This window comes from Hyperoodon ampullatus (genome assembly GCF_949752795.1).
Source record: "Hyperoodon ampullatus genome assembly, chromosome: 1".
NCBI lineage: Eukaryota > Metazoa > Chordata > Mammalia > Artiodactyla > Ziphiidae > Hyperoodon > Hyperoodon ampullatus.
This window is the reverse complement of record NC_136914.1, coordinates 172,775,146-172,796,592: the sequence shown is the minus strand read 5'-3', so window position 1 is coordinate 172,796,592 and position 21,447 is coordinate 172,775,146. Positions and strand designations below refer to the sequence as shown.

The following is a 21,447-nucleotide window of genomic DNA, read 5'->3' as shown; positions in this document are numbered from 1 at the left end:
TTCTTACATTATTCTAATTTTATTTATACAGTGTATTAATACATGCTTAGATAGAAGACTAAAATAGTTTTACAGTGGCATAATTAAGGGTAATTTTTATTTATTTTTTCTATAGACAACATATATTCATGAAATGATCACTTGCTAATAATCAGATGAAATGTCATTAGAAAATATAATATAGAAGCCATAAAGCTTATAAAGCTATATAGAAAGCTATATATAAAGCTATATATAAGCTTATAAAGCTTATAAAGCTTATAGAAGGTTATAGTAACTTCTCAAAGTATATATGAGTGAAGCTTTCCTCACCCTCTCTAAAGCTGTGAATTCTACTGCTTCTTGGGTTCTTGGGTTCTTCCTCTTAGAGTGAAAAAATCCTAATTAACAAATTCATACTTAGATATCTAGGCCTTACTGAACTTGTTTATTTGAAAATATCATCCTTTAAAAATGACTCCAGGGGAAATGAAAAGAATTTATATTGCTAAGTGATGTGATGATGGTTCTATTAAAGCATCAGTGGGAGAACTATTTCAGAGCACAGACATTTGGAGCATTTTCAAATAAGGCTCCAAGACAGACACTGCTAACAGTTCACCAAGTTTGTGTTCTTATCTTCTTCCTGGGCACATGAGCCTTCTCTTGTGGTTTGGGGTGGACATATTAAGTGATTTCTCACCAAAAAAATAAGAGTGGAAAGGATATGTACCACCTTAAGACCTGGTCCATAAACACCTTTAATGCTCACTCTTCAATGTCTTTTTCTCCTTCAGATTAAATGATCACATAGACGTCACATGACGATGGCCAAGCTTTCATTAGCCTCTGTCCCTTAAGAACTCTGATCTGTTCCCCGCCCCCCAAGACTGTTGGATAAGCAAGAAATATACTACATTCTTTTAAATTTATATATATTTAAGTTATATATTTGGGAGCATATTTGTTACAGCAGCAAGAGTTCACCTAACACAGCCACATCTTTTATGGTATACACTTAGCTGTATGCAGGGCCTCATCAAATTCATTCTTAATGGAGAGGTGAGATACCTCTTTTGTGCAGAAATGACTCCACAAAACTGGTGAGGGAAGAGTTAGAGAACAGATCATTCATACCATTTTGTAAATCACTAGAGTCTTAAAAAATCTGATTAATTTTTTTTTTACCTGAAGGTAGTAAAATGAATTGCTTTCCCATAAGAACTCTTTAGAATAAATAAAAGATCACCATTCTATGGATTGTTATTTTTGTGTGTTCTTTTATGTTGCTTCTGACCTTTCTTGTTCTATTTGGATGTAGGTCCATGAGGGCACAACATTTAACTTGTTTATTGCTGTTGCCTTGTTTCCCAGAAAAGTTCTTAGAATAATAAACATACAGTATGCATAATTTATTACACTAACTTACAGATGTAAGTTAATGTAATAAATATAAGATGGATAAAGACAAATTCACTTGATGAGACTTACCACCCTAAAACTTGACAAGGAGTTTTTATCTTTTTAATTTTTTAAAAATATTTATTTTTATTTATTTATTTGTTTGTTTGTTTGTTTATTTTTAGGGCTGCGTCAGGTCTTAGTTGTGGCATCCAGGATCTTTCATTGCATGCGTGGTCTCTTTGTTGTGGCACACAGGTTCCAGAGCATGTGGGCTCTGTAGTTGTAGCATGTAGGCTCTCTAGTTGAGGTGCGAGAGCTCAGTAGTTGTGGCACGTGGGCTTAGTTGCTCCGCAGCATGTGGGATCTTAGTTCTCCAACGAGGGATCAAACCCACATCCCCTGTATTGGAAGGCAGATTCTTTACCACTGGGCCACCAGGGAAGTCCCTGACCAGGAGTTTTCAGTTGACAGAGAATGGATTTCGTTTGACACAGACATGTGATTAAATATAAAACACATATGAGACCATCAATTTCTGAATTTCATTTCACATTATAAGATATATCTATCAAATACATCTAGAGATTAGAGACAGCTGACAAGTTTGCTGGCTGCAGATGTCTGTTCATTTCCCATCTTTGTCTCTGGCTAGAATCATGTGAACTCCAAGGCAAGTTTCCAGCTTTGACCTTGCACAAATTCACCACCTGATGGCAGATAGCCATCTATTTGTTCTCGCCTTACTATCCCCAGCAGATGGCTCAGAGATAAACAGCCAATAAATCACAATTTCCATGCATGAGAGGGTCCAACTACAAAGTGCTTATTTTCTTTTAAAATTGGTTCTGTTGCTGCCAACTAGACAGAGTTGTTTAGTCAAAACTTTTGAGTGATGAGCTATGTACATGCCATCTTCTTTCCTTTTGGAATTGTAGCTGTTGATTGTTCATTTGCTTATGTATTAGTTAAGATTCGCCAGAGAAACAAAAACCAGTAGATGTGCATATATACAGAAAGTAACTTATTTTAAGCAATTGGCTCATATGATTGTGAAGACTTAAAATCTGATGGAGGAGAGAGACAGACTGGAGACTCAGGAACTCAGGAAGGAATTGCAGTTCAAGTCCAAAGGCAGTCTTCTGTAGAACCAAGAAGAACCAATGTTGCATATTACCTTGTGCATATTGCACAGGGCAATGTGCTGGAGAATTCCCTTTTGCTCTGGAGAGATTAGCATTTTGTTCTATTTAAGTCTTCAACTGATTGGGTGAGGTCCACCCATATTATGGAGGGTAATCTCTTTTACTCAAAATCCACCAACTTAAATGTAAACCTCATTCAAAAACACCCTATAGAAAAATCCAGAATAATGTTTGATCAAATAATTGGGCATTATGGCCCAGACAAGTTGACATGTAAAATTAACCATCATAATTTGCTTGCTTGCTTTTTTCCTAATTTGTTTTTGGCTGTCTTTTTTTGCTCCAATCCTCTCAGGTCCTTGGGGTCATTATTTCCACAGGGCTTATTTAATTCAAAACCTTGTGATGATCTGGAAGTTCCAAGCTCACATTCCAGCTCTCCCACTGGCTAGCTGAGTAACAAGGCACTTTACCACATAGCCTAGTTCTTCCTCAGTGAATAGAGATTCCTAAGTCATAGGTTTATTATAATGATCAAATGGGAAAAATCCACATTGACGAGCTCTGTAAACACAGGTTCACATTGAAACTACTATTCGAAACTGTGTTTATATATCAAAGGTACTACCTTTCAAACCAACAAAGGAAAAAACAGAAAATTCCTCATGTGAAGCACATTATAGTTGTGAATAACTGGCTCATTAGAATAAAGAAAGATCAAATTAATACATCAAGTTTATTCATGAAGGGACAATGATTTTAAGAGTTAAGAAAAGCTTTAAAGACCACAAATGATTTTTGAAGATCCCAGTAACAGTGTCAAATTTAAAGTATACAGAATATTCATGTCTAAAGGCAGGGAAATAAACACACCCCTGATTCTCCCCCAGTGAATCCTGGAGATGCCGGGTAGAATGGTGTCCTGTGAGAATTGAAGCAAGGGAGCTCAGGTAAGATACACCTGTTCACAAGAAGCTACTCAGAAGAAATGGATAGAACTTATCACTTCCCCACTTTCAGTGTACGATTAACATCCCACATGTGGTTTGATGTTGGATTATTTTGTGATTGTCAGTCTCCACTGCTCAAGGAGTGTCTCCAGTTCAGAATCCTGACCAGATTGTTCTTGCAACTCCAAAGAGTGAAAGCGTTTTTGCGCTTACCTCAGTCTCAAGTCCACTTACTTAGTCCTGATTTCGGCACCAAGGCAGATCTTTTCTAACATTTTAGATTGCAGCTCCTTGTACAGAAAATTTCCAGTCTCAGAGGGGTAACTTTACCCTCTGGTCCCACCAAGTCAGTAGTCCAACATTAGTGGAGTTCCCAAGGTCAATATCCTTTAGTCTTAAATAACTCCAACCATGGGAAAAAGGTGGGAATTCATTATATTCAGGCCTGTTTCTTTTCAAACCTTCCTCTCCAGAAATTCAACAGATCTTCAGGTCCTGCCTTACTCAGAGTTACTTATTACTAACAACGTTACCGTTCAGTCCTACAATCTGTTAACAGAAATTAGTAACTATTTCTGTTTGAGACTTGTTGGGCCACCTTATACCCAAAGGGAGCACATCATTTTCTCATTGAACTAAAGATTATGGGGGTCCAGCACATCTCCAGAGGATACAGCACCAAGATCCAGCAAAGACCATGTCAGAAACATCTTGCAATGTCCTTGATATGTGAAAAACAAAGTAATTTTTTCCGACCTCTTTGATAATATACATACATGTTCTTAAAAAAAGCAAGGGCTTCCCTGGTGGCGCAGTGGTTGAGAGTCTGCCTGCTGATGCAGGGGACACGGGTTCGTGCCCCGGTCCGGGAAGATCCCACATGCTGCAGAGCGGCTGGGCCCGTGAGCCATGGCCGCTGGGCCTGTGCGTCCTGAGCCTGTGCTCCACAACGGGAGAGGCCACAACGGTGGGAGGCCCGTGTACCGCAAAAAAAAAAAAAAAAAAAAAAAAAAGCAGTGTTTTTTTTTTAATGTATCAGACCAGCTTTGACGCTGATACTATGCAAAGATTTTTACAACAGCAACTTTTTTTTCAGTCTGTGAGAACTGGAACAAAGAGAAGTTTATAGTGTGCTTTTTTTCTTTTTGTGATAATGTGGATAGGTGGAGAATTTTCTTGGTGCAGCTTTGCACCATAGACAGTTCTATTTCAAATGGGCAAAAAATCAATTTTATGAACACTTTGCTCATATTGCTTCTCTACCGCTTTCTCTAGGAATGCCCCAGCGGGGTTGTTAATGAAGACACCTTCAAAGAGATTTACTCGCAGTTCTTTCCACAGGGAGGTAAGTACAAATGTGGACCAGTGAATTCTACTCTCAGTTAGAATTATGCTTGCAATCTTGAGTTTGGTTTAATCTTTCATGGCATGACTCTACATTTTTCATCTTTATGTCAGAGAATTAATACACAGTAGGCAGTGAGTACGATTCTCAATACATCATAAAAGTGAGCTACTTACAAATTATCAAATATCCTAGAGTTCACTCTTTAGCTTAATGCAAGCATTATTACTGTGTGCTTGATACCACATCTCTCAAAGGCATGGTGCTTTCTAACTATGATGGGTGAGTCCTGGATATGCCACAAAGCTTTCACATGCATTATACGTCTCATTCTCCCAACTCTCAAAATTAGGACAAATGGAATTATCCTCAATTTTCGGATCTGAAATCCAGGGCTTAGAGAAGCTAAATGTTTTGCTCGGAGTCACACATCCACTAAGTGGCAGATCTAGGTTAGAACCCAGATTTTTCTGTAACCTCATCTAGTAGTCTTTCTGCTCTTCCTCTCTCCTTCAGGAACTCTCCACTATCACCTCTACCCCTGCATCTAAGAAAATTAATACCACCCTAGACATTATTTTAATTGGAACGAAAACAAGGAATGCATAATGATAATACATACCTGTTGGAGATGAGTGAGAGATATATTTGCCACTGGACCTTATAGTTTCTCCTTTAATCACTCAGCAGGATGCCCAGATCAAACTTGTCCTGCAGCCTGCTCTGTGTCCAGCTGTGTATTAGGTGCTGATGATGTAAGAGGGGTGAGATGTGGTACCTGCCCCAAAGAATGTTAGAGTCTATCCAGATAAATTGAGCCTGAGCTGAAGTAGCCACCTTTCATCACGTATCTAATACGTGTCTGGCCTTGGCATGTGTTACCCATCACCTCCCAACAATCCTAGTTATGGTTCTCCCTTTCTAATAAATGTGGAAACTAAGGTGCAGAGAAATTCATTCATTTCTTTGCCATCCTCTTTTCACTTCAATTCCACTTAAAAGATCCACCATCACCTGATGCCAAAATAACTGCTGTGGCCTCTGAACTAAGTCTCCCTGATTCCACCCCTCTTCTCCACTCCCCAACCATGCTGTATTCTCAACATGAGCCAGAGTAATCCTGGTAAAATGTAAGCCAGGTTGTCTCACTGCTCTGCACAGAATCTTCCATCCCCTCAGAGCATAAGCCAAGGTCACCGTCTCCTGTTCTATCTCTGCCTCGTCCGTCCTTCACCGACCCTCCCCTTCACTCACCTCATTCCAGACATCCTGGCCTCTTGCCCTTCCTCCAGCACAGCATTCCTGCTGCTACCTCTGGGCCTTTGTTTTTTTACTTTTTATTTTTGGCCACGCAGCATGTGGGATCTTAGTTCCCCACCCAGAGATTGAACCCACACACCCTGCAGTGGAAGCCTGGAGTCTTACCACTGAACCACCAGGGAAGTCCTATCTCTGGGCCTTTGAATTCACTTGTTATTCTCTCTGCCTGGAATTCTTTTCTCCCGAATATCCATCTCAATATCTCACCACCTCTGCTTTTATTCAAATGTCACCTTCTCAGTGAGGCTTTCTGGCCACACTGGCTTAAACGACAACCCTTACATATCCCCCATGCCTTTTCTTTATGTTTCTCTTTAGCTCTCAAGAGCATCTAATAATATATATTTTATTTGTTTGTGTTGTTGCTTACTGTCTCTTTTTCCACTAGAATGTCATCTCCAAGGGAACAGAAGTTTTTGTCTGCTTTGCTCACTGCTGTATCCACAGGTCGTGGAACAGTGAGTGACAAGTAGTTGCTCTAGATACTCACTGCAAAACAGAGTGAATGCATGGATGAATGAATGACATCCACTTCACCATGGGATAATATCTGTAAAAGGCACTTTGGATGTATACAACACTTAAATAGTAATTGTTTCATACAAAAAATTAGATTCACTTTTGGCTTTAGATATTTAATAGGTTGAATTTGAAATTGAAATTGAAAATTTCAATTTTGGGCATGGATTATCAAAATAGAAAGTTTCACTTAAGATGGACTTTTCAAAGAATTAAATTAGAATTCGGAGAAAACACAGGGTGACCCACTATTACATGAATTTGGATACATCATAGGTGACAACTTCCCCAACCCCATCTCATTAATAACAGCCCACAGACAGGTATTGGTCATAGGGTCTGCTGCCAGGAGTGTAATGGATCCTTTGTCTGCATTGATAAGGAATTTAGAATATCATTTGCTTAACACATATTTCTAAATTATTAAAAACCATGGAATTTTTAAAAAGAATGATGTTTACTATAAACTAAGTGTCTGGCAATGTACTGATAGGCATTAATATCAAAACACTTAGCACAAATGAAGTGTGCAGTGGTTAAGAATCCACCTGCCAATACAGGGGACACGGGTTCAAGCCCTGGTCCGGGAAGATCCCACATGCCGTGGAGCAACTAAGCCCATGCGCCACAACTACTGAGCCCGTGTGCCACAACTACTGAAGCCCGTGTGCCTAGAGCCCGTGCTCCGCAACAAGAGAAGACACCGCAATGAGAAGCCCGCACACCGCGAGGAAGAGTAGGCCCTGCTCACTGCAACTAGAGAAAGCCCGCACACAACAGCAAAAACCCAACAGAGCCAAAAAAAAAAAAAAAAAAAAAAAAGCACTTAGCACAAATGGAAATCTTTTATTTTTTTATTATCTCAAATGAAAGTTATTACATGCTACAAATTGGATACAACTCCACATTAAAAATTTATCCTTATCTGAAAAATAACATTTCAACATTAGAGAACATCTACTTAAGCACAATCCTTTGCAAGGGATTCTTGTTACAAAGTCCAAAGGGATTTGTGGAACAATCACTTTTGCACTCTTAAAAATTCATTGATTATTCCTGTTAATTGAATGCATAAATCTAAAAGCAGCCAGCATTACTGAAGGAAATTAAATATTTTAAAAAATGATGACTTGCAATTTTAAAAATTAATATCGTGCATGCAAATTGTATCTTGCAGTGCCGCTAGAAAAGAGAAAATGTCCTAAGGGAGAATGTATTCTCCAATGGCAGGCAAATCCATGTTATGGCCATCCTCACATTTCTGTGGAGTCAGTTATTTAGGTTGATGGCCTGAAAGCAACAGATGTCTCTCATTATGAGTCGTAACAATGATGGGTCCATAAATCACAATGTCTCACAGTTTCCTCCAGGAAGGTTCTTTGTCTTATTGCCAGAACCTTCTGCAATTTGTACTGTGTCAGGCTCTTTAGTTTTCTCTACTTCTTAGCAAGATGGTTTACCAACCATGACTTGTTTGGAGTTCTGGATGTTAGCACAGCTGGACTGAACAGAATCTTCCTGTTTGTAAGGGATAAAGTATGTCTCCTATAAAACAAGCCGAGAGGAAATGGCTTGTTTGTGCCATTACCTGTATCATCACAGCAATGCTTTTCAGTGCCACGTACAGGGGAAACCTTAGCTTAGAAACTCTTAGCTCACCAGGCATTTTTAAAGCTCATGAAAATTCCAATTTCCTGGACTACTCCTGCTTCTGTTGTAGGAATTTTGCATTTGCTTTGACTATAGGAGGCACCTGATAAACAGCTACTGAAGGAACGAATCAATGAGCTTCAGTCAGAAGAATCTAAGTCAACAAATATTTATTGAACAATCACTGCGTTCAAGACACTTAAGGCACTTAGATGAGCTCTATGGACATAAAGATTTAAATTTTTTTTCCAAATAACTCCACCCACTGAATATCCTTCTCATGCACAGATAATATTTCTAGGAATTTTCAGGGTGATTTAGAGAGAACATACTGAACAGAGACTACCACTCATGTATGTGAACCTGCCTTACTGTAGTAACATTGCCATGAATTGTATATTCAAATGCATTAATATAATTCTGTACCTTTTGCTTGAATTCAGGTGGGAGTAGGGGATTTGTGGTGGGAAGAAAGAAATCAACCAGACTGATTTCAACCACAGACCTGGAACATGATAATCAAGTGTATTTGTTTAAATATTCTGAAATGTATGTGTATCAATGGCCTTTTCAACCAAGAGATTAGTTGGTATCATCACTGTGCTCTGGACATAATTGGGTTAAAGACACTGGACTAAGTCAAGAGTCCTGAATTTACAGATAAATTCTGCCCCCACTAAAATGTGTGACTCAAATAGTTTATTTCTCTGGGCCTCAGGTTGTTCCTTCACCACATGTAGAACAGAAGAATCCTCACGTTTTCCTTCTGTTCTAACATCCTTTATTTCTAAGAGTTAGTGTTGGAATGTCTTGATTTCATTACCAACTCTACCGTTAACTAACTAGGTGAACAAAACTACATCCCTATCATTACCTACACCCACTTCCCACCTTTGTTAAATGTAGATAAATAGCTAAATGGTATCCAAGATCACTTCCTATCCTAAGACTCCACAAATTTTGTCTCCTAACTGTAAAATTTCAACACTTAATTTTCAGCTTCACAAGTAAAATTACAGGAAAATGAGCAAAGTCATCATACGATACTCAGTAACTGTTTTTGTTATATGGAAGGAATTATGGTCAAAGAAAACTGTCAGCTCATATGGGAAGAGCAGAAACCATTGCCATTTCTTTTGAGCTCTGAACTGTACTGAAATCTAGAATCCAGGATGCCAGTTATTCATCCTTTTAGTAAATACTTACTGAGTATTTAAGAAGAGCACAGTCAGATGAAATCAGACCAAGATGGTTTTGTGGACAGTTTCCTTTTTCTCTACAGAATCCACCTCTGTGCCCAGTCAGACACTTCCAATGCCTTATCTCCTTCCTCTCACCCCATCAAAGCTAGTAGCATCATTCCCCTTCTTTAAAATCTTTCACTGTCTCCGGATGTCTACTGAAGAAATCCAAACTCTGTCAGAAACTCAATACCATTCATGATATAATTGTACTGATTTTCACTGAGCATGAAGTTCCATTAAGTTAGAATTTCAGTCACTTAGATACAAAATTGAGAGTTCACAAAAAATAGAAATGTTTTCAGGTGAGCTGTATTAACCTGTAAAAAAAATTTTGATCACATTTATTTAATAATGATAGCTAATAATTAGTGAACATTTAATATTTACCTAGGACTGTTCTAAGAACTTTGGGTATAGTATCTAATTTAATCTCTTTATGATGACTCTCTGAAGTACATATTGTTATCATTTTGTAGCTGAGGAAACTGAGTCACAGAGAGGTTAAACAACACGCCCAAGGTCACACGGTTAATAGTTGGTAGAGCTGAGATTCAAATTCGGGCAATCTGACTCCACTACTGTATTAGCAACCTCTCTCTGCCTGGTATATCTAGGTTAGAAAACTGGCTTCACTTCCAGGAAACTTGCCAAGGTACATTTAGAGGAACAAGACGTCCTCTGAACCACATTAGGGCAAACCTTGAGAGTGTGCGTCCCATGTGTCAAGCTTTAAACTAGAGCAACCTCATCTGAGAAGGATGGTAATTATTGTATGCCTACATTATCTTGTGTTTTAAGTTTTTAAAAGTTGCCAACATCGTTTGTTCTGAGCCATTATTCATGGTGAGTTCTGCTTGCTAAGGTAAAGGTACTTACTCTTACTGTATAAATAAAGTAACAAGGGACCTGCTTAATGAAGCTCATTTTAAAATATGCAAAATCCCTTATTTTTTCTTCCCTGAAAATAAGTTTAGCATACCATCTGTCAACTCATTTCTCCAAAGGGCACTAAATAGTTCAAGAAGTCTATGTAAAAGTACTGTTGAGAGCAAAACAACTTTGTAAATAGAAATAGACTGACAATTCTTGATAATTCTATATGGAACTTCCCAGCAATCTCACTAAATTCATTGTAGTCAAAACCCTGGTTTCACACCCAAAAGGGCTTCTTCCTGTGACCAATAAACACAAGATAGACATCCACTCTACAAACAACAGTTTTACATACTGTTAAGGCCCAATTGTGGTGCCTGTTTGGCTTTTTGTAAACAGTGTTATTAATTCATACGTTTAAAAATAAGTGGTTCCTCACATCATATTTAAAGATAAGAGGTGAGAGAAAGTGCCACCACCATTTTGAGAAACTGAGTATACAGTTTACCTTGTGAAATATATGGCCTGCAACAGAGTTAACCATTGCGGTGAAGCATTAGGGGAAAACAATCCATACATAGGCCATGGATGCTTGAGAGCTAGGAGAGAAGTTTGCATGACCTCTGACCTCCCTTATTTGGGGAGAGCCATTCTCTACTCCTGCTTCTATGACTTAGTTTCTTGACAGCCTTCAAAAAGCAATTCATAAAGTAAAAGGCGAACAGAAGTTTTGCTAAATCCCAGTAAAAATAAAGATTAAAAGTTATAAAATAGAAATAGATGAGGTTTTAAAAAGAAGATAAAAGGCTAGAGCCAATGAGCTAAAAGGTCATAATTTTTAATATAAAAAAGCTTACAATAAAAGGCTAAAACCCATGAGATGAAACATTTAAAAGAATCACGTGGGCTTCCCTGGTGGCGCAGTGGTTGAGAGTCCGCCTGCCGATGCAGGGGACACGGGTTCGTGCCCCAATCCGGGAAGATCCCACATGCCGCGGAGCGGCTGGGCCCGTGAGCCATGGCTGCTGAGCCTGCGCGTCCGGAGCCTGTGCTCCGCAACGGGAGAGGCCACAACAGTGAGAGGCCCGCGTACCGCAAAAAAAAAAAAAAAAAAAAAAAAGAATCACGTAAATTTGATCAAGGGTCAAGCACAGAAGCACTTAAAAATGAAAACTGTGCCCTAAGAAAAGAAAACAATAAGAAATATATATATAATTTAAAAAGATAAAGGCAGAAATTTCAGAGATTAGGGAGACAAAGGAGAAAATGGAAGGAAAGAAAAATTAGAGGAAAATAACCTACTTGAAGCAAACTCAGAGGAAGTGTTAGATTTCAGAGAACTTCAGTATCATTAGGCACCATCGTGTGGCACTGGGACAAGAGAAGTGTCCAAAGCTGTCTACCATTGCCCAGAGCCTCTAATCCCATCCAGGACCCAGGCAAAGCAGGAGCTCCCCACTGCTTTTAACTGGGAACCTTTAGGACCACACAATCCACTTTCAACATGGCCTCAGAAACTTCCCAATTCACCCTGGTTTCCACTTCATCAGGCAGCCTTACTGGCTGTGGGCTAGCTTAACTTTTTGGTCAGAAAGACCTAAGTTATATTCCACTCTACTCCTTATGGACTGTGTGACTGGGCAAGTTTTTCAACTTCTCTGAGTCCTGATATCCTTATCTGGGTTGTAAAATGATGAACAAACTAATAATAACAACACCAATAATAGCAATTCATCTGTGCCTCATTATTAGTATTTTTATTATTTTACTTCATCTAGAGATAGTCCCTGCCAAGCACTACGCAATTTCCAGATGTGTCTTGTTAATCCTCATTCCCACCTATGGTAACATTACTCATCCCAGGGTCAGTAACATCACCCAAGACTCCCGTGTGTTCAGAGCATTTCCAGCCAGAAACTTAGAGAGCTTCTGTCACCAACGGCCTCTGTAGGTAACTCACACCTATGAATCTCAAATTACAATCCTCTATGGAGAGAAGGTGGGTAGCTGAGAAGAAAGCACAGGTCAAGAGAGGTAGAGTAAACTTTCCTGGATAGAAAGAGGCTTGGGACATGCTATACAAATCCTTTGTAGGATATTGAAATGCTAACTTATTTTTTATTTTCAACATTTCAGACTCTACCACATATGCACATTTTCTGTTCAATGCATTTGATACGGACCACAATGGAGCTGTAAGTTTTGAGGTAAGTTATAGATTTTTTTTTTTAATATGCTTTGACTTTAGACACATTGAAAAGGATTTAGTGCTTCTAAGGTGAAAATTTGAGTTTGGTGGTGTAATTTTTTTTTTGTCTTTTTGAGCCTTTTATTCCTTTATTATTATTATTATTATTAATATTATTATTATTGTAATAAGGACACTCAACAAGAGTAGGCATCCTTGCCCTGCTCCTAATCCTAGAAGGAAAGGTTTCTATTTTTCTCCATTGAAAGGTTTCTGTTTTTCTCCACTGAGTGTGATGTTAGCTATGGCCTTTTCATGTATATGGCCTTTATTATGTAGAGATACTTTCCTTCTATTCCTAGTTGACAGTATATATCATGAAAGTGTATTGAACTTGTCAATAGTTGTTTTTTCTGCATCTATTGAGATGATCATAGGATTTGTATCCTTAATTCTATCAGTGTGGTATATCACATTAATTGATTTTCATATGTTGATTCAGCTTTCCATCCCAGGGATAAATTCTCCTTGGTCATGGTGCATGATCTTTTTAATGTGCTGTTGGATTTGGTTTACTAGTGTTTTGTTGAGGATTTTTGCATCTATATTTGTCAGGAATATTGACCTGTAGTTTTCTTGTGATGTCTTTGTCTGGCTTTGGCACCAGGGTAATGCTGGCCTCATTTGGAAGTATTCCTTTCACATCAATTCTTTGGAAGAGTTTGAAAAGCATTGGTGTTAGTTCTTTAAATGTTTGGAAGAATTCACCAGTGAAGACATCTGCTGATGGGCTTTTCTTTGTTGGGAGGTTTTTGATTACTGAGTCAATCTCCTAGTTATAGGTCTGTTCAGACTTTCTTTTTCTTCATGATTCAATCTTGGTAAGTTGTGTGTATCTAAGAATTTATCCACTTTTTTTTAGGTTATCCAATCTGTGGGCACAGATTTTTTCATAGTAGTCTCTTATGATTCTTTTTATTTCTGTAACATCAGTTACAATATTTCCTCTTTCAGTTCTGATTTATTTATTTATTTGAGTCTTCTCTCTTTTTTTCTTAGTCCAGCTAAGGGTTTGTCTATTTTGTGTATCTTTTCAAAACACCAACTCTTGGTTTCATTGATTTTTTTCTCTATTGTTTTTCTATTCTCTATTTTATTTATTTCTGCTCTAATTTTTGTTATTTTCTTTTTCTAACTTAAGCTTAGTTTGTGCTTTCTCTTTCTCTTTGAGGGATAAAGTTGCATTGCTTATTTGAGATATCTCTCCTTTTTTTAATGTAGGCATCTATTGTTATAAACTTCTCTCTTAGTACTGCCTGATAATTTTGAGGAGAGGAAAGAAAAAGCCTAAGAACAGTTACTTTCCCTCATTGTATTGTCAAGAAGCTGCTCTTATCTTTCAAAATAAGTGCGAATGACAACACACATTGAGTTTGCTTTCTAGTACTTTCTATGTGTTTATATAAGAAAAGTGCATTTTCCCAACTGCATGACAGCAAACCCAGAAAGCAAACAATTTAATTAATATTTACTGGCATCCACTGTGGGCCTATTACTGTGGTAGGCCTTGGAAATACAAAGCTGATAAAAACCCTGCTCTCGAAGGTCCGTAACTGAGAGATAGAAGAAATTAAATATAACAAAATGCTACATTCACCACACTGACAATTTTATAAGGAAATCCCTTTTCAAATTATGTACTTCAAGTGATTTGTATTTAATTTTGTTCATAAAATACTACATGTAAGCATCAGTAAGATGAAATATGTCCCGAGTATTCACATAGCTAAATACATTATTTATTTATAATAGAATAATAAATAAAATATAATATTTTATTTATATATACTTATATATTTATTACATTTATTTATATATTATGTATTATTTTGTTTTATTATGTATATTTTATTTATATTACATGGGTAGAATGTGTAAATCATCTATTTGCTTATGTTCTGAATGGCTGTGATTTGTCTCTAGGGAGTAGAATTATTATCACTCTTTAATATATGTGTGATACTGTGATTTATAATAAGAAATATATATCCAAAAAAAGATAAATAGGGCTTCCCTGGTGGCGCAGTGGTTGAGAGTCCGCCTTCCGATGCAGGGGACAGGGGTTCGTGCCCCGGTCTGGGAAGATCCCACATGCCACGGAGCGGCTGGGCCCGTGAGCCATGGCCGCTGAGCCTGCGCGTCCGGAGCCTATGCTCCGCAACGGGAGAGGCCACAGCAGTGAGAGGCCCGCGTACCGCAAAAAAAAAAAAAAAAAAAAAAAAAAGAAGAAAAGAAAAGAAATATATATTTGGTCTTAGTCCCCAGTTTCTGACAAAGAGCTCCTAAAACATTGGGTTTTAAGTGAAGAGAACAAGATGTCTTTTGTTATGTTAACGAGGTGAATTTTGAACCACAGCTAGAGGTGGGGGCTGGTTGCCAGGAGAACCAGCCACTTGATTATAGAGGGTTGGAACTTTCAGTCCCTCCGTCCTGTCCTCCTGAGAGGGGAGAGGAGCTAGAGACTGAGTTCAATCACCAATGGCCGATGATTTAATTAATCATGCCTCTGTAATGAAGCCTCCATAAAAACCCAAAAGGACAGGATTCAGAGAGCTTCCCAGTTGGTGAACACGTGGAGATTTAGGGAGAGCCGGGAGCTCTGAGAGGGCATGGAAGCTCAAGCCCTTTCCCCATGCCTTGCCCTGTGCATCTCTTCCACTTGGATGTTCCTGAGATATATCCTCTTACAAAAAACAAGTAATCTAGTAAGTAAATGTTTCTCTGAGTTCTGTGAGCTGCTCTAGCAAACTCATTGAACCCTAGAAAAGTTTTGTTGGAACCTCCAATCTGTAACCCATTGGTCAGAAGCACAGGTGACAACCTATACTTGCAAGTAGCGTCTGAAGCTGGGGGCTGGGAGGGGGCAATGATGTAGTATCTGGCTCTGTCTCCAGGTAGAGAGTATCAGCGTTAAGTTCAATTATAAGACACACATCTGGTGTTGGAGATAACTTGATGGTGTGAGGAAATCCCCACTCACACACTGGAATTGGGGGCAGAATTTTCCCTGTTTATAATGGGAACCAGATAATTTAGAGGGTATGCATATTTAGGATTGGGAGGGGTGCATCTTACACATGAGCAGAAATTTCAGTGAGTGCCAGGATAAAGGAAAGCAGATGATGGTGTGGAATCAACAAGGAAGGGCTGTATCAGGGAAGCCTGCCCATGGACTTGATGATCTAGGTCTGAAGGACAGGCAGGAGATGCTCAAGAGAATAATGGCTCAGGATGGGAAGCAGTGGGAGTGAGGCGGAGGCCTGGAAATGAAGAGAAAGCATTTGTAAACCACCTAGAAGGTGGAATACAAAAGAGGAGGGTGACAGGAAAGCTGTGTAAGGAGGCGGAGGACAGATCCTGACACATCTGAGGCAGGATGCTAAGGAGGCTGAATAATCTTGCAGGAGGTGAGGCGCCCTTGGAGAATTTTCAGTGGGGAAGTTAAGGTATCAGGGCTGTGTTCCTAGAAACAAGTCTAATTAGCAGCTATTTATCCAAGAGTCCAGACAGGAGCTGATGTCAGCCCCAACTACAGTTAAGGCATTGGAGAGGAGGAGACAAGTTCAAGAGATATTAAAATTAAATTGGTAGACTTACATTTCAACACTTCGTGGAGTCAGGATGACAAAAGGGAGGTGCAGCCTGCTGAGAGGTCATTCAGTTTGGCCCTGGGGCAGCAAAGGGCTTCCTCACACATACTAGATGCTCATAGAGATTGAGTGCTACTAAAATGAAGATTCTAGGCCAGGAAACTCAATGTGTCATCTCACAACTTAACCGAGAAATATCACCGGGAGAATAGGAGGAGAAGCTGGCAGTGGTCAAGGCGAGGGCAGTTGGGTTGACTCCGATGTGGCAGCAGCGGTTAGTGGGGAAGACGTGAGATTGTCATAGGTACCAGTCCCCTGTAATGTTTCTTCCGGTGTGGCAGCCTATGATCAATATCGTATTAGTGTCTGCTGCACTTTACCAACAAGATTAATTCCAGCACCGGCCTTAGTTTAGCCATAACATAAAAGTCAAACATTCCAGTTCACCTAATAAAATCCTTCATAGCTAGTTTGAGTAAGGCAAAGACTGCTAGTGATTTCATTACTTGAAATTACTTAATGTATCAGAAAATTTCCATCAATTACTTATAGCACATTGTATCCAATTTCACATGTAAATTTAGTCTGGTGTTAATGATATGGAACCATGCATATGTCGCTATTGTAATACATAATATTCATCACAGTAATTGTGATGAATGCTAGTTATAATTTGGGAAATTAGTTATAATGGCTATATACTATAAGCATGTTGGTAAAAAAAAGTTGTTTTCTTTAAAGACAAACCAATGGTTAAATTAATAAATGTTAAATCAAAATCAAATTTAAAACTAAGTTATTGCAGTTATGTTTCTAAATTGATTACCTACCTGAAAAGTCTCTAGAAAACAGAAATGATTAGGCAACGAACATATTTGGGGTAACAATAGCATCTTGGGAGGCACAGCAGAGACCATCCTGATTCTGAGATAAAGGGAAATGGAAGTTTCCTACTTAATTTGCTTAATTCTGAAGGGTAGAGTGAGTAAGACAGGAGGGGCCCTGGATCCAGATATGACTGGATCTAAAATCCCTTCGCCACCAAGTGGCTGTGAGACCCTGGGCTGAGTAGTTCAACCCTCTGGGCTTAGTGTTCATCTCTGCGAATCATCAGCAAGCAAAGCTAATTCACAGGGTAAAGGAAGGATGACAAAGTGATGTCAGTTAGGGGCTTGGCTGAGTACCCGGCACCAAATATGTCCTCAGTATTTATTAGATGTAAACCACAGTGGTTTCTACAAGGGATATTTTTCTAATGAAGCCAGTTAAGAATGACATTGGTCATCTTATTACATAGTGATCTTATAACACTGAAAACATTCAAGCACAGGCCAGATGATTGCTCTGTCTGTGATGCTGTGAAAGATTGCTCTCCATCTGATTATAAAACAAGCACTTAACATGTGTCAATCACTGTACTAAGTGTGTAAAAATAGCATTAACAATAGTAATAGCTACACACAATAATACCAGCTGACCCTTGTTTAGCACTCATTATGAGTCAGGCATTGGGCTGAATGAATTACATATAGTAACTTGTCATTTTAGCAAATGACGAAAGAGATTCACAGAGAAGTTAAGCAACCTGCCCAAGGTCACACAGCTAGAAAGTAGGAGAGCCAGGATTCAAACCCAAGCAGTCTGGCCCAGAATGCATCTCTTAGCAACTGTGCTATCCTGCCAGTGAGGAATATGTAGGTCTCCAGTCCCTCATCTGAAATCCTTGGAGCCAGCTGAGTTTCATTCAGAGTCTTGCAGATTTTAGAAACGTAATGCTGTGCCTACACTCTATATTATTTAATGTTTCCTGCAGGGTCTGCAGTATGCTATAATCAAGGGTGTAACATTTGTTCAGTAAAACTATGATAAACAATAAATATGGCAGAGAGTGCTACTGATCCAATGTCCATGTGCTCTGCTTTATGATCACATGATTAGGCCGTATTCCCAGCCTCTCCTGCAGCTAGGTGGGACCAGGACTGAGTTTTGACCACTGGGAGATTAGTGGAAGTGACCACATCTCCTTCCTCTGTCTTCCCATCTATGGAGACTGTGAGGTTATATATTTCAGTTTGCCTTCCAGCAAAGTAGGACGAGGCTGGATCTCTGAATGACTGCATGGAACAGAACCCCATCCCCACTCTTATTTCACTGTGTTTGAGTGGTAAATAAGCTTATACTGTGTCAAGCTACTATGATTTGGAAGTATTAAAATAGCTTTTAATGTCTTCTGATTAATGGGATCGATGGATAGATAATAGATAGTAGATGATAAAGGATAGAGATGATAGATGATAGATAGATGATAGATAGATGATAGATAGATAGATAGATAGATAGATAGATATTAGAATACTTTCATGCCATTTCAATTTAGGTTTTGGCATCAGATGAGTTTTGGTACCAAAATTCACCACCTCCCCTGTCTTCCCGGTAAAGGTTTTTCTTTTTCAGTTTACAAAAGAATTTTTGGATGGGGGTGGTAAGTTGCAGATAAAAAATAAAGGACCTGTATTACTTGCCACATGTTAGAGATGAGGAATTACAAACTTAGGTTAAGTGACTTGTCCAAAGTCATATAGTTAGTAAATGGCAGAACCAGGATTGAACCCCAGCTCTACCTAAGTCTCTAAAACCTATTGGTTTTAACCAGGGGTCATCAAACTTTTCTGTAAAGGAACAAACTGTAAATATTTTTGGCTTTGCAGGCCATATAGTCTTCATTCTACCAACTCAGTTCTGCTGTTGTAGACAAAAGCAACCACAGACAAATCTGAAATAAGTGACCACGGCTGTGTTTCAATAAAGCTTTATTAACAAAAACACATGGTGGGCCGTATTTGAGCCCTGGACCATAGTTTTCTACCCCCCAACTCTTAACCCTCACAATAGATTGCCTCCTGCAGAGGGAGATACTGAGGCACTATGTTTGCTGGAAGACATCTGAGATGGTCTTCTATGATTTGATTACTGAGTATTATCACCAACGTTTACAATTACCACTCAGTAATTCATCCCACGCACTGATTACTGAATGACCCAATTGCTGACTGCAAAAGTAACCCTGAACTTTTACCACCATTTCAAGTTACCTTTTCTAGAATATTACCACCATCAGAGCAGTGCACTCCTCTGAGCACAACCCTAATGGCAAGTTTACTTGAACTGTTGAGTCTGAAAATGTATTTTTCCTTTGGAACAATTCTGGAATAGCTATCCCTGCTTACTAAAGCTAACTGATGATTGACAGCAGGACTGCCGCAGTCCAGAGCTTCAAGAAAACACCATTCACTGACAATTCAATTATGACAGAATGAAATGTGAGTGGTACCCCCGGAGGCATTATAAACCCCCAAAATAATCCCTTTGTCATTCACAGTGATGAAAAAAAATGTTTTTTTTCTCCCCAAATATCAATTATGGTTACAGGAAAACTTTCCTTCTAGGATGAGTCATTTTTGTCAAGTTAAATAGCTATTTTCTTTTGAGATGTCAGGCATCAAGGGGAATTATTTAGGCAATGTTACCAATAGGTACAGAATTGCATTTTATTAGATTAACTCATTAAGTTTTATTATTATATCTCTCAACACACATACACACACACACACACACACACTTACACAACCTGTCCACATAATTCTCCTCTTCTTTTCTTGTGCCCATTCCAGGAGCTTTGCTCTTTGGCGAAGTAAAGGGAAATGTAGCTGAGATGTCCTTTCATTTCGTTCCTTCGTTTAACAAATATTTTTTGGACTTCCCTGGCGGGCCGGTAGTTAAGACAACGTGCTTCCACTGCGGGGGTGTGGTTTCGATCCCTGGTCTGGGAACTAAGATCCCATATGCGGCACGGGGCGGCAAAAAATAAATTAAAAAAATATATATATATGTATATATTCAAGGTGTTGGGGATACAACAGTGAACAAAAGACACAAATTTTTGTCCTTATGGAGCTGACATTCCCCCATTTTCATGACTAATTTTTGTAGAATCCAACAATTCTTGCCATAAAGGTTCTTTAACCTGGGCCTCACCCATGCATTTCTACTGATCCCCAAGGACTGTGGCCATGCTGCATGTGTCCTAGTTTTTGCTTGTCACCCTGTCCTTCTGGCCTGCTCTGTCCTTATAGTCTTGCTATGGGGTATCCAGCTCCTCCAGCCATGGCTGCCCTTAACCACACTCCTGTGGCCCCCAAGGGCAAGTTCTTTGAATCCCTCTTATCATACACTGAAATGTTTAATGAAAGTTGGGGTAGCAGAAGATTATTACAAGAGAGACAAGAGAAAAAGCATCCAATAAATATCTCTATCTGCTTCAACAGTTGAAGGTCAGGTCCCTCTTTTTTTAAATCATCTTTTAAATAAACTTTTTATTTTAGACCAGTTTTACATTTACAGAAAAACTGCAAAGGTAGTACAGAGAGTTCCAATACACCTCACACCCAGTTTCCTGTTATTCACATCATGCATTAATATGGCAAACTTGTTATAATTAATGAACTAATGTTGATACACTATTATTAACTAAAGTCCATGCTTTATTCTGATTTTCTTAGTTTTTACCAAAAGCCTCTCTTCTGTTCCAGAATTCTATTAGGCTCTTACATTACCTTCACTCACCATGTCTCCTTAAGCTCCTTTTGGCTGTGACAGTTTCTCAAATTGTCCTCGTTTTGATACCCTTGACAGTTTTGAGGAGTTTTGGTCAGGTGTTTTGCAGAATGTCCCTCAGTTGGGATTTGCTTGATGTTTTTTCTCACGATTGGAATAGGGATATGTGTTTTGAGGAGGAAGACCACAGAGGTAAGGTGCTTTTATTATTACATAACAAGAGTCCATAGTATCAACATGATTTATGACCATTTGATGTAAACCTTGATCACCTGGTTGAAGTAGTGCTGGTAATTTCTTTACTGTAGTTACTCTTTTATCCCTCTTTCCAAACCATAATCTTTGGAAGGAAGTTATGCACAGATCACACTTACAGATTGGGAGTTATGCTCCGTCTCCTTAAAGGTAGAGTATACATATAGTTGATTTGGAATTCTTCTCTTCCAAAGAAGAGAAGGATTTGTCTCTTCTCCTCCATTTATGAATGTATTCCACCAGTGATTCATATCGGTGTGTACTAATGGACATATATTTTATACTTGCATTATAGTTCAATATCTTATCTTTTT

General features: G+C 38.8%; 1 protein-coding gene across 6 annotated transcripts in view; it reads left to right on the top strand.

Moving 5' to 3' along the window:
• The window catches only part of KCNIP4 (potassium voltage-gated channel interacting protein 4), a gene marked incomplete at both ends in the record, with an annotated part of 1,193,276 nt that overhangs the window by 1,159,052 nt on the left and 12,777 nt on the right, over positions 1 to 21,447 (top strand). For all 6 annotated transcript variants that reach the window (XM_079704278.1, XM_079704274.1, XM_079704277.1 and 3 more), the window contains 2 exons: positions 4,751 to 4,820; positions 12,563 to 12,633. In XM_079704278.1, the coding sequence (XP_079560404.1) occupies positions 4,751 to 4,820; positions 12,563 to 12,633 (141 nt within the window). The remainder of the gene's footprint in view (positions 1 to 4,750; positions 4,821 to 12,562; positions 12,634 to 21,447) is intronic.